We start from the raw sequence: 12,724 nt of genomic DNA, 5'->3' as shown, positions 1-12,724 counted from the left end.
ATGAAGGAGAAAGGGCAGATAATTCTGCGCAAGGCTCCAGTGGAATAAATACTGAGTGGTATGAAAAGAACATGAAGCCATTGAATTGCATGGCGGCCTGCCAGCCGTCAGCCATCAGTGAACAGCTACAGTTTGCAAAATTCAATCATCGGGTCGATACATGTAGCAAGCCAGTCACCATTTGTTGTGGAGGAAAACATTACTGATTCATACTAAGAGAAATCAGAATGCTAGCGAACAATCAGGAACACAAATATCCCCAGTCATGACCCTAGCACCACCTCCAACAACATCCACCTCAACGTCCTCAACATCTCCCTCTCCACTCACTGACAGAATAACTTCAATGACACACTCCCTCCCCGTCATCAGCCCTTGGTTAACCGTTATCCTCCCCTGTCCTCCCATAACCTCCAAGTCTCCACGCTGATGAAGATACCTCGACAGCGGCCCGGCCGCGCTCCCTGTCGCCGGATCCTCCCCTGCCATGCCAGGGCTGAAGAACCTCGCCTGGTACCTGTTATTCCCTCGCTCCCCGACTGGTGTGAAGAAGTAGACCCCGTAGGCCTGCTCATCAACCAGCACAAGCTGCCCCAGGAGCCCGTCCCTCTGCACCGCCACCCTGTTCAGCGCCTCCACCGAGCGCACCGGCACCATCAGGTGTCTAGTCGTCGACGTCGACATGACCTGGGGCTTCAGGACTCCTCCCTTGGCCGCCTCAAAACCAATATCGCCCTCCGAGAGGCCGGCACTTTGCGCCAGCGTCGCTGAGCTGGGATGCTCGGCGTGTGCCTTTGGAGGGGCCTGGCGCACGGAGACTGACAACTCATCCTGCCCTGAAGAATTCTTCCCCCTGAGGATAGTCACCGCGCTGACCTTCCCGCCCAGCTCCTGACGAAACACAAACTCCTCGGTCCCATCATCGCGCAGCCTGTCCGGCTTCTTCAAGTTCAGCTTCCCCTCGGCAGCGAGGTACCACCACGCCCCGAGGATGTTGTGCCCCGCCCCAAAGACCTCCTTGCCATCGGGTAGAAACGAGCGCAGGGCAAAATGTGCCGTGGGGTCGCGAGGGTTGAGGAAGAAGGTCGTCTCCGAGAGGTTGAACTGGCGGGCGATGAGCTTCATCTGCGTGTCAGAGAGGGCGTCGGTCGTGTTGTCGACGATGGCGAGGGGGTTACCCTTGTAGGGGGTTGTGGAGAAGACATCGACGATGGAGAATGGGAGGGACGACATTGTGAAGGTGTAAGTGGTTGTTAAATTGCTTGTATAGTAGTTCTCAGTGCTATAGTATCACCAACTTCACTCCACGACGAGGGGCACGGTATTTATCCTTCCAAGTGACGATTCCCAGACCATGAGCTGGATATTCAGCCGGACCTTGTTGAATCATCGTGTCGTGATGACAAAGGCATCGCGATCTCGTATTTCGCGTTGGCAACGATGCTGACAAACAGTCGCGATGGTTGCATTTAGTCATGGATTCAACAACTATTTACATCTTCGAATGATCCTCAATTGACACTTCCGCTTATAAAGCACACTGAAGATGTCCGACAAATAATGTGTTAGTGATGCGAGCACATCGCCAACGTCGATCTCATGGCGGTCACGTACCAGGGACACGGCAAACGGGAGAGCGCAAATATTTCTGATATTTTCTACCACATCTTTAGGCCCATCCTTATTCCATTTATTTGTTGCCGCCAGCGGGCACCTTGAACAGCACCGCCCTACCCTCGGGGCCATCGCCCTTGGCCTTGTCCACGCGGAAGAAGCCCTTGCGCTCGAGCTGCAGGAACTCGCCCTCCTTGAGCTCGCCGACGCTGGGGTCGCACAGGGCGAGCGTCATAGTCTCGGTGACAGGGTTAAGGAAGTCATCGAGGTTGTCGTCCTTCTCGAGGCTGTCCTTGGTGAGGAGGTAGTCAAAGTCCCACAGCTCGGCCTCGACCAGCTTGCCCTCGTTCTCCGCCAGCCACGTAATCTTCTTTTCCGTCTTCTTGAAGTCGCCCTCGAGGTGCAGCTGCAGCTCAATCTCCTTGATCGGGCTGGCCTCCTTGTCCAGCTTCTTGACGATGGCGTTACCCCAGCTCATGAGGGTGATCTCCTCACCGGGAGAAAAGGTGGCGACGTCGGCCTGGTCCATCAGGATCCTGTTGCTGAACCGAACAAGCTTGGTGCCGACCTCGGGGTTCTTCTGGTGCTTGGGGCGCTCTTCGGTGTAGGGAGCCTCAGGTCCGCCAGTAATGGTAGCCAGGACGGCATCCTTCTTGTCCACGGCCATGAAGCGGGGGGCGACGGGGTCGATCAGGCGCTTGTTGATAGACCAGAGGGCAGCCCAGTCCATGTTGACAATGTTCCGGCTGGGTCCCTGCTTGATCATGAACTCACGGAGGGCCTCGACCTTGAGACCGCGGCGCAGGATACCACGGACGGTGGGCATGCGGGGGTCGTCCCAGCCGCTGACCTTGCCAGACTCGACAACCTTGGTCAGCTTGCGCTTGGAAAGGAAGGTACGGATGAAGTTGATGCGGGCAAACTCCCACAGGTTGACGCGGCGAATGTCGAGCGTGTTGAGGAACCAGTGGTACTGCTCGTTGCGCTCGGCGTACTCGGTGGTGCGCAGGGCGTGGGTGACACCCTCGAGGCTGTCGACGACGGGGCAGGCAAAGTCGTAGGTCGGGTAGATGTTCCAGTCCCAGCCGGTGCGGTGGTGGGGGGCGGGTTCCTTGCCCTGCCAGTTAGGGAAGCGGTAGATGATAGGGTCACGCATGGCGCCATTGCTCGAGTCGTAGGCGATGCGTGCGCGGATGCAGTGTTTCCTCCCCAGCTCGGTGCCCTCCCTCATCTCCTTGAACATGGCCAGCGACTCCTCGGCCGGCCGGTCACGGCACTTGCTAGGCCGGCGGTTCATGCGGTCCTCCTTCTGAATCTCGGGGTCGGTATCGTCAGCGTACGCGCCGCCGGACTTGATGAGCTTGACGGCGGCCTGGTAGATCTCCTCAAAGTAGTCGCTGGTGTGGGTGATGCGGTCGATCTTGATGCCCAGGAGCTTTGTGTCGTGGATGATGGAGTCCTCAAACTCCTGCTTCTCCTTGCTGGGGTTGGTATCGTCGAATCGCACAATGAGCTTTCCGTCGAATGCCTCGTTGGCGAAGTAGTCGTTCAGGAGGGCAGCCTTGGTGTGGCCAATGTGCAGGTAGCCTCTGCTGTCGGTTAGTCCGGATCATTTGCCAGCAGTGCAAAGCAGATACTCACGAGGGCTCAGGGGGGAAGCGAGTGACGACGCCATTCTCAGTGTTGGGCAGGCCAATGTTGTAGTTGGCACCGCCGCCGTTGTTCTTCTTGCCCTTGGTCTTGGCACCGACCTCCTCCTGGATCTCGGGATGGGTGGTCTCGATATAGTTGAACCAGCGGGTGACGTTGGCAAAGGCGCCCTTGCGGACGAGTCCAATGGCGACCCTGTTGTTGCGCAGGGCACCCCAGACCTTCTTGTCGACGTCGGACAGCTCGTACCCGCTCACGTAGGTGCGCAGGGTCAGGTGCTTCTCGAGCTGGAGGAGGAGGGGCTCGAGGGACTTGAAGTCCCCGGCGGCCAGAGCCGGAGCAAAGGTATCAAAGTCGATGCTTCCCATGACGATCGAGTCGATATCGGCGAAAGATTTTGTTCCGTCTGGGGTCACGATCGAAATGCGGGTAAGTGATGAATCGAGCTCCAGATGCAGCTTGCCCCTCGTTCGAAAGTTTTGGAGGGGTTGACTCAGTGCGAAAACTCGAGCCCCGCCATCTGCCCCTCCCTCTCGGATAAACTCTGGCCGGTGCGGATACTTCGTGGACGGCTGGAATTTGGGCACAGGAGCTGGTCACTGGGCCAACCTAGAGGACTTATGCTATCTTCTAGAAGGATCTGAAGTATTCATTAGACTTATTCCGATTTCCCATCTGTATGGTGCACCCTGGTTCTCCATCTAACCCATCCCAGTCTCTCTGATCGTCCCGATCTCTCGGACCCGAAGACCCACTTCCCCCCGGCGGCTGTCCGGGGCCGGAGACTAACCACTCAGGGACGAATCTATTTGATAGTTTATTCCAAATAGTCTTTTAGCCTGTTGCCTTTGACTGATAGAAAAATCCAATTTTTATCAATCGTTGTGATGCAGTATTTCATAGAGGTTGGGTCTCTGTAACCTCCAAAAAGAGGGGAGCAAAAAAAGAAACTGTTAAGTTCTCCGGTACTGGGAATCGAACCCAGGGCTTGACGGAACGCTTAGGAGAGGAACTCGCCATTTGAGAGCGTCAAATGTTGGCCACTACACCATACCGGATGATCTGTGATTGGATTGTTGTAACTCCCTGACACGAACTGTATTAAATCGGTTGTCCAGTAACAAGGTACGACTTCGGCCTTCTCCAACTACGCCATCGTGGGCTACCCTACGCCAGCCCTGAATTCCGTTCATTTCCTTGCGTAAACATCCAACTCTGTGCTTGTTAAAACGTCAAGTTGGAGAGAATTATACTTGCACTTAATTTATCCGAGAGACATTACTCCGTCGTATGATCGAGGTTGTGTGCATACGAGTATTGCTACACGCTAAGGGGGGGCGACGCACTGCTTACACCAGCTGTATTGTACTCGAACAGGCTGTCAGAATCTCCTCCAGGGCTTGCACAACCTTGGAAGTTAAGCTCTGGCAATGAGACGCGTGGCGAATTGATCTACAAGCACCGACTGAGTTACCTTGGCTCAGCTCAAGGCATCTGACATTAGTTTGACAGTTGACAGATTGCACTATTTCACATAGGAAGCCGACAGGCAGCCGTATTTCCATGACGGGGGACGCCGTCTACATTGATGTACTCCGTATATAAGCCAACACCGCTCACGCAATTCACCTCTCACTGCGTCCATAACATAACTTGAGCAATCACCATCATGGCATCCCAGGCTCCCAACATCCCCCACATCCACCTCCTCTGCATGGACACCCGGTTCAGCGACGCCTTCACCGCTGCCCGGCACAAGCTCCAGCTCCCCCCCTCCCTGGCCATCACCATCCACAACTGCCCCCTCAGCGAGGTCCCCTCGACGGTGCACTTCGACACCATCGTCTCACCCGCCAACTCCTACGGCCGCCTGGACGGCGCCTTCGACGACGCCATCTCGCGCGTCCTCTCGCCGCGCGACGACTACCTGGCCCTGACCCGCGTCGCCCAGCGCCGCCTCTACGACCGGTGGCGCGGCTTCGTGCCCCCCGGGACCTGCACGCTGGTGCGCGTGCCGGACGAGTTCGCCTCCGAGTCGGACAACGACTGGGGGGTCCGCCGCGTGGCGCTCTGCCCGACGATGCGCGTGCCGGACGATGTGCGCTGGGACCGCGAGGTTGTCTACGAGTGCGTGTGGAGCCTGCTGTGCGCTGTGGACGGCCACAATCGTGCGGTGAGGGCTGGCGAGGATGACGGCGGCGAGGGACAGGACGAGATCAGGGACGTCCTCATGACGCCGCTGGGGACGGGCGTGGGACGCATCACCCCCCAGCGGTGGGCGGAGCAGGCGGTGTTAGCCTTGAAGCACTTTGACGAGGCGTCTGATGACCCAGACAAGTGGAGTTCGCTGGGCTGGAATAGTATTGAGGATTATGCTCTGGAGGTCGAGAGGACCTGGCGCAATGGGGATTGATTGACTGATGGCTTGTTGACTCTATCTAGGGATATCCATGGCGTTTTCAAATTGTCTAGCGAGTTTACAAGAACCAGGTCTAAGCTGTATGGCCGTCTTGCCTTGCCTCATATTGTTCCTGCAACGCCTTGGGATAATTCGACTTGAGAGTGGTGATAGATGACATGATATCATACCTCAAGTCGACTCTCCGCCAGCATTCATAGGAATCAAGAATGACGATGGGTGCAAGTCAATGCCCTGCAATGTGTTGGTGAGTGGCTTCACTGGTGACGCTACCATGATCATCCCTCGCGCGAAACTGAGGTCGCTGAGCGACCGTTCGTTTAGAGTCTAAGTTGCGATAGCCAACGAAAACCCTAGAGTACCCGGCCATCTGAAGGCGCGGATAGCCGCGGCAAGCAGTACGACGGGTATTGTGTGCCCAGGTAGGTCCCGGATGGATCGGACACCGTGCATGTCTCGTCATATTCTATCGTTGGTGAGTGACTGGGTGGTTAGGTATATAAACAGGACTTGGACACGGGGTATCCTGGCTCCCCTTCCGAGCCTCGCAGGTGCTCTCACACTTTCACCTACCTAGCTCCCGTATAATCCCCTACCATAATGTCAACACTTCTGCTCAAAGGAGGCATCGTCCTCATCCACGGTCATAATGACAAGGTCCATCCCACGCACGCAGATATTCTCGTCCAGGGGAGCCGCATCGCCCAGATCGGACCATCCCTGAGCGCCCCCTCTGGCTGCAATGTCATCGACTGCACGGACAAGATCATCTCGCCGGGCTTCGTCGACACGCACCACCACCTCTGGGAGACCCCGCTCAAGGGCTTCTTTGGCGACAAGACCTTTATCCAGTACAAGGCCATGAGTCAGTATATCCTTATCCCCAGGAAGCGGCCTCATGATACTGATAGTCGCAGTCATGACCTGTCCGTTTACATTCCACCCGCCGGACCTATACTGGTCCAACTTGTCGGGAGCTCTCGAGTCCATCGACTCTGGGACAACCACGACTTTGGACCACGCCAACTGCAACTGGTCCAAGGATCACAGTCCGTCACCCCAGTCCCAGTTTTCCCCCTGGATGTCCGGGCTAACAATTAGGAAGGCAAGCAAGCCATCGCAGGCTCGCTCACATCGGGCATCCGCTCCATCTTTGCCTATACACCGACCATGAACATGACCACCGAGAAGCCCAAGCCGGAGTTTGCCAACTTGATCCCCCACTGGTTCACGACGGTCCTGGAGAAGCTCTTGGCGACCAAGGCCCTCACCGACCCCAACTCGCTCGTGCGCCTGGGCCTGGGCTTTGACGGGTACCACCTCCCCAAGGACGTCGTTGTGGGTCTGTTCGAAAGGGCCAAGTCCCTGGGCGTCAAGGTCATCACATCGCACTACATCCGGCCCAAGGGCGAGAAGAGCCCGAGGGTGCCAGCCCTGCTGAAGGAGTACGGGCTCCTCGACAAAGGCATCGTCCTGGCGCACGCCGGCGGGGCCACGGCAGAGGACGCCAAGCTCATGAAGGAAGCGGGCGCGTATGTCTCATCCACGCCCAGCACCGAGGCGTCCATGGCTCTTGGCCCGACGGCCGTGTTCCGCGACGACCTGCCGGGGATGGACTCGGTCTGCTCCTTCGGCAGCGACTGTCAGGCCATTGTCAGCTCGAGCATCGTCAACAACATGCGCATGGGCTTGCAGCACGCGCGGGGACTCCACAGCGCGGCCAGCCTCAGCGAGGGCAGGATCCCCAGGGAGGTCTACCACAACACGCACGAGGCGTTCAACATGGCCACTCTGGGCGGCGCCCGTGCGCTGTGCATGGAGTACGACATAGGCAGCATCGAGGTTGGGAAGCGCGCTGATCTCGTCGTCTTCTCGGCCGCGAGCCCGTCGATGCTGGGCGCGGCGCAGCAGGACCCCGTCATGGCGGTGGTGCTGCACTCGAGCCCCGGCGACGTCGAGGACGTTATTGTGGACGGAGTGGTGCGCAAGAGGGACGGTAAGCTGCTGCCCGTGGAGTCGATCGAGTGGAACGAGGACGCGAGCGATTTTGCCTCCACCGGCAAGGAGGTCGCCTGGAGCGAGGTGGCGTCCCGGGTGCTTGATATCCAAGAGAGGTTCATCACGAAGCGTTCCAAGCACGACCTCACCCACCTGGAGGAGACGGTTGTGGGGGTGTTTGACCTCGCCTGAGTTGTCTAGTTATCGCGAAGGGTGGAGTCCTGCAACTTTTTAGCAAATCATGGGCTGAACCAATATGTAATCTCTCGTACGTATCCGTCTGTCGTTTGGTCTGGTGGTTTTTGGTGCGTCGTCTGTGCTGGATGAGGAGTTGCGTAAACAGGCGGGGGTCCTGGATCCTAAAGAAGCTGAGGCAAAATGTTAATGTACGAACTATTGAAAAGCGAATGAGCGCTGTTTTTCCCAGGTACCAAATCCTCCCGTTGTTTCAAAACGTGGGATGCCGAAAGTCGCCTTCTAGACTCCTACCGCGCATATGGAAGCCCACGTGGGTGTGCTCCTGGACCCCAGTGGTGGATTTACCCGGTTGCAGGAACCACGGAATCACGGAAGTTCGGAACCACAATGTCTCGCCAGACGCGGCTTCGACTTGGCGAATGGCGATGACCGGTCACGCTGTAGAAGATCGATCCCTTGTCTGTCCAATGCAGAAGGTCTAGTGCCAATATGATGCAAGGCCAGGCGGCCGCCGTCCGGGGGTGCTCAAGCTGATCCTGCTAGTTATTATTTAAGACGTCGCGATCTCTAATGTGTCGCGCGCTCTCATGCTTGTCGTTTCGTTGTATACCTTGTACTGCGATAACACCCTTCGCTCAAGATAAAAGACAGTCAAGATGCTCTCGACTCTGTCTCTCGTGCGCCTCCTGGTGGCTATGCCCGTCTCGGGCCTCGCTGCCGCTGTCGCGGCCAGCAGCTGCAAGGGATTCGACCCCAGCGACCTGACGTACCGCGAGGTCGGCGCCCGAAACACCCTCGTGAGATCATCCGACTTCCATCACATGTCTGGTGGACCGATGCTAATCCAGGCAGGACTGGCGCGTCTGGCTGGAGAGGGATGGCAACCCCATCTCCTTCTGGCACGACATTCCGCTCTATCCCGACCCCAACGACAAGAGCATCATCCACTATTACACCGAGATCTCTCGTTGGAGCGATGGCAAGATCGAGACCAAGCGCAACGAGCCGCTGAGTATGATCTTTTGTTCAATTGTCCTGCGGCACCACTGACCTTGGTAGACCCCATATTCCACGACGACAAAGACGATGCGCCGCGCTTCGTCTACAGCGTCTGGCCGCACAGGTCGTACCCATTCAACTACGGCTCCATCCCCCAGACCTGGGAGGATCCCAACCGCGAGCATGATTTCACAGGGTATCCTGGTGACAACGACCCGATCGACATCTTTGAGATCAGCAGCGTCAGGTGAGACACTTGTCGGGACTCGCTCGATCGTGGCTAACGCGATGTCTCGGCAGCCCAAGCTTCGTTGGCGAGGTGAAGAAGGTCAAGATCCTGGGTGGTCTGGCCATGATTGATGTAAGAATGTCTCGTCTATAGGGGCGACAACGATGGACTAAACTCTCTAGGATGAGACGACGGACTGGAAGATCATTGCTATTGACGTTGAGGACCCTCTTGCGGACCTCGTTAGCTGTAAGTCTCACGTCGTATAAACTGGACGAAGCTTACCTTCCTAGCTGTCGAGGACCTGGATGAGTACCGCCCTGGCCTGCGGGAGTCCTTCTATGACTGGTTCATCGTAAGTCGCATTCCCGTATACTGACTGACCTGGGTGCTGACACTGGACAGTACTACAAGGTGGTCAAGGGTGACGGCAAGAACACCATCATTGGAGGGGACTACCAGAACGCCACCTTTGCGCAGAAGATTGTCGAGGAGAGCCACGGCTACTGGCAAGACCTGGTCAAGGGCAAGTCGGACGCCAACAAGATCAAGATCAACCAGACGTCGCACCCCGAGTTTGGCAAGTCCTACATCGAAAGCAAGAAGGCCACCAAGGCCTTTAAGATCCCCAAGAAGTCCAATATTCGTCCTGCCAAGCCCAAGCCGGAGGAGTTTGACCAGTGGTACTACCTGGACGCCGACTTCAACCTGATCGAGCTTCCTGGGCAGTAAAGAATTGGGGGCATGGAGTGTAAATACTAGTGATGGAGATGATTATAGAATAATAACCCGCGTATTTACCCAGCGAATCCAGCACGTGGGCGGTAGTTGGCAATCTTGTACATATAACCATAAATATCTGTACATGGGCAACATCGTTGATTGGTGCCTCGCGGGCCGGATGATGGCCATAGCGAAACTCATGTGCGGAGGGAGCACAGGTGGTTTTGATGACTTGGATGACTCTTTCGGCGATGGAATCTGGAGGAAGTGAGCGGGAAGTGAGCGGGAAGAGAAGGGAGGAGTGGATCTGGGGAGCGAATTGGTGTGCTGTGGGGCGCCTCTAGGCCGTCCTCGACTCCTCATCGCTCCATCTGGAAGCCCTCCACCTCCACCATGCACCTGCACCTTCGCCGAACAGTCATTCTATGGATCACGGATCACCTTGACATGCCCTCGTGAATGGACAAATACGCTGAGTCCAGATGATATCATCCCGGAGCTCCGTTTTGGGAACAGAACTTAAGATCATATAACTGGATGGATCAATTCCATATGGCATGGTTTTCTCCCGGAACGCTGGACCTTGAATCCTCACCACCCATCGGTTATCTCATCCCCTGAACGCCACTCTCGAAACTGCGGCCACCAACTGCGCCAACTGCACCAACTGCACCCACCATGACAGACTGCAAAGACATCTCCTTTGCGACGCCACTCCCACAGTCCCCGCGCTCCGAAATCCTCGAGTGGCGCTTCCCCAAGCCCTACCACAACTACGTCCTCACCGGCCGCTCCCGGGCCGCCTGGCACACCTCCTTCGTCATCCCCCAGCTCAACCTCCTCCTCGACGCTGGGCTCTGTGTGAATCGCCTCCGCCCCAAGCACATCTTCCTTACCCATGGCCACAATGACCACATCCTCCTCTCCCCGGCCTTTGTCAAGCGCGAGGATCCTCCGGACATCTACTGCCCGGCCGCCATGAAGCGCGCCTTCAACAACTTCATCCTCGCCGACACCATGCTCAACCTCGGCGGTGTCATCGCCATCGACGACGCCGAGGCCGCTGGTCTGGACATTGGCGAGGGACCCCCCAAGCACGACCCGGACGATCCGGGCCGGACCGCCTCCGAGGCCGCCTGGCTCAACACGCACCACACCCACGCCGTGCGCGACGGCGACGTCGTGCCCCTGCGCCGCCTCAAGGGCATCACCGCCTCCGTCTTCGACTGCGACCACACCGTCCCCTGCGTGGGCTACGTCTTCAGCGCTACCACCCACAAGCTGCGCCCGGAGTACGCCTCCCTCCCGGGCCCGGAGCTGAAGCGCTTGCGGCAGGAAGGGGCCGATATCACGGCCGCCCACACGACGCCCATGTTCGCCTTCCTGGGCGACACGACGGCTGCGACGCTGGCGGCGGCGCCATGGTGGCTGGAGAAGGGTATCCCCGTCGTCATCACCGAGTGCAGCTTCCTCTACGACCGGCACAAGCAGCAGGCGGACAAGACCAAGCACACGGCGTGGTGCGACCTGGAGAAGGTGGTGAGGCGCTGGCCGCAGACGACGTTTGTGCTCACGCACTTCAGCATGCGGTACAGCGAGAGGGAGATTACGGCCTTCTTCAGGGACATGCCCGACTGCCCGCCCAACATTGTCGTATGGTCTGACCCGGAAACTTAGCCTCGTGCCCACATGGTCGACAGGGTGGTCTCGAGGGGGGCCCTGTACTCGCCTCTTTGTGTCACCGATTCCGACGCTTAAGCCTCGACATTTTCCCTCAACGCGAATCATCCGGACATCCCTGTCACGCCTTAGGACCGTCACTGGACTGCTATTGAAACGTAGCTCTAGAGCGCCTGAGCATCGTCCGTTGCTCACGATGCCTTGCCGCTCGTGACCCAAGCAGCGGATATATGAATGACAGGAGTAGGTAATACATGTATATAGATGTTTCAACCCACACCCAACAAACGACTCCAGCAATCGCCGAGATTAGCGGATTATGAGCACATGTCGGACCCCTCGACTACACCACAGGACAAACCCCGTCTTCTCCCCCAAGACGCCATGTGCTTCTACTTTGCCTCCCACAACACCTGCCCCCGCTGCCTCATCACCTTCAACGCCCGCCTCAACCGCGTGCCCTGCTGGAACGGCCACACGGTGCCGCGCTGGCTCAGCCCGCACACCCACGGCCTGCGGTGCCGCAGCGGCGTCCGCCAGCGCGCCCCCGCCGAGGTGTACACCCACCGGCACTGCCCGGACTGCGAGGCTAAGATGGCGTTGGAGGATGCGCTTCGAGGCGCTATGATGAGGGACATGTAGTAGAGTGGGTGGATGAGGCGGGTGGCCCGCAGGATGGACGTGCCTACCTAGCTAGACTGGGGCGAGGAAGATGATGAAGGCCTTCACCTCGTGAGGTACCACGCTATATATATACCTTGACCGCCGAAATATCAAAGCTTCTGCGTAAAGCAGCATTGCGGAATAGGGCATATGCAGCATGTATTCACAAACATGTCTCGTCACACAAGATCCCCGATTCCAGAAGCTAAGGTACTACCAAGATGGAGGGCTGTGATGGCTCTCGAACCAAGATGAGATTGACTCCGGGGTCTGTACTTGTACATTACAGAACATGGACCAGCTCCCTCGCAGGCTAAAATCTCATGGCATAAAAAAACATGATCTCTTTAATTGACGTGGCAATATATGCTAAATGTGTCTCCAAGCCCCAACAGTCCCTATGAACACCGGCTCCTCGGAGAGATTAGGTATAAATACTGATCCCACTGCTCGTGCGTGTCTAGTTTCGCTCTTTGCTTCTTTTGTTGCTGTGCTCAACATCTAGGTCATTCTCGTGTGCTCCCGGCCCGTGAGACGTAACCCTAGCCGTA

At 57.2% G+C, this 12,724-nt stretch overlaps 7 protein-coding genes and 1 non-coding gene across 8 annotated transcripts; 5 read left to right on the top strand and 3 right to left on the bottom strand.

Moving 5' to 3' along the window:
* Positions 1-222: 222 nt before the first annotated feature.
* Positions 223-1,233, bottom strand: ACO1O0_007134 (PhzF family phenazine biosynthesis protein; the record flags this gene model as incomplete). The annotated part of the gene is made up of 1 exon (XM_083196508.1): positions 223-1,233. The coding sequence occupies one exon, from the start codon at positions 1,231-1,233 to the stop codon at positions 223-225; it is 1,011 nt and encodes a 336-aa protein (XP_083047716.1).
* A 457-nt stretch (positions 1,234-1,690) lies between these two features.
* On the bottom strand, positions 1,691-3,632 carry GUS1 (glutamate--tRNA ligase GUS1; the record flags this gene model as incomplete). The annotated part of the gene is made up of 2 exons (XM_083196507.1): positions 1,691-3,206; positions 3,256-3,632. 2 exons carry the CDS (start codon positions 3,630-3,632, stop codon positions 1,691-1,693), a joined length of 1,893 nt encoding a protein of 630 aa, XP_083047715.1.
* A 592-nt stretch (positions 3,633-4,224) lies between these two features.
* ACO1O0_007132 lies at positions 4,225-4,322 on the bottom strand. Its single transcript has one exon. It is a non-coding gene; the product is annotated as a tRNA-Glu (tRNA).
* A 611-nt stretch (positions 4,323-4,933) lies between these two features.
* ACO1O0_007131 (uncharacterized protein) lies at positions 4,934-5,677 on the top strand (the record flags this gene model as incomplete). The annotated part of the gene is made up of 1 exon (XM_083196506.1): positions 4,934-5,677. The coding sequence occupies one exon, from the start codon at positions 4,934-4,936 to the stop codon at positions 5,675-5,677; it is 744 nt and encodes a 247-aa protein (XP_083047714.1).
* A 606-nt stretch (positions 5,678-6,283) lies between these two features.
* Positions 6,284-7,873, top strand: ACO1O0_007130 (uncharacterized protein; the record flags this gene model as incomplete). Its single annotated transcript, XM_083196505.1, has 3 exons — positions 6,284-6,548; positions 6,601-6,732; positions 6,789-7,873. The coding sequence occupies 3 exons, from the start codon at positions 6,284-6,286 to the stop codon at positions 7,871-7,873; spliced, it is 1,482 nt and encodes a 493-aa protein (XP_083047713.1).
* Positions 7,874-8,535: 662 nt separating this feature from the next.
* ACO1O0_007129 (inorganic pyrophosphatase) lies at positions 8,536-9,839 on the top strand (the record flags this gene model as incomplete). Its single annotated transcript, XM_083196504.1, has 7 exons — positions 8,536-8,676; positions 8,732-8,891; positions 8,939-9,125; positions 9,179-9,239; positions 9,290-9,356; positions 9,401-9,462; positions 9,513-9,839. 7 exons carry the CDS (start codon positions 8,536-8,538, stop codon positions 9,837-9,839), a joined length of 1,005 nt encoding a protein of 334 aa, XP_083047712.1.
* Positions 9,840-10,508: 669 nt separating this feature from the next.
* Positions 10,509-11,507, top strand: ACO1O0_007128 (MBL fold metallo-hydrolase; the record flags this gene model as incomplete). Its single annotated transcript, XM_083196503.1, has 1 exon — positions 10,509-11,507. The coding sequence occupies one exon, from the start codon at positions 10,509-10,511 to the stop codon at positions 11,505-11,507; it is 999 nt and encodes a 332-aa protein (XP_083047711.1).
* Positions 11,508-11,744: 237 nt separating this feature from the next.
* ACO1O0_007127 (uncharacterized protein) lies at positions 11,745-12,152 on the top strand (the record flags this gene model as incomplete). Its single annotated transcript, XM_083196502.1, has 2 exons — positions 11,745-11,753; positions 11,808-12,152. The coding sequence occupies 2 exons, from the start codon at positions 11,745-11,747 to the stop codon at positions 12,150-12,152; spliced, it is 354 nt and encodes a 117-aa protein (XP_083047710.1).
* Positions 12,153-12,724: the final 572 nt, after the last annotated feature.

This window comes from Amphichorda felina (assembly GCF_050947745.1).
Source record: "Amphichorda felina strain 45539 chromosome Unknown scaffold_7, whole genome shotgun sequence".
NCBI classification, from domain to species: Eukaryota; Fungi; Ascomycota; class Sordariomycetes; order Hypocreales; family Bionectriaceae; genus Amphichorda; species Amphichorda felina.
This window is presented reverse-complemented; position numbering and strand designations above follow the sequence as displayed.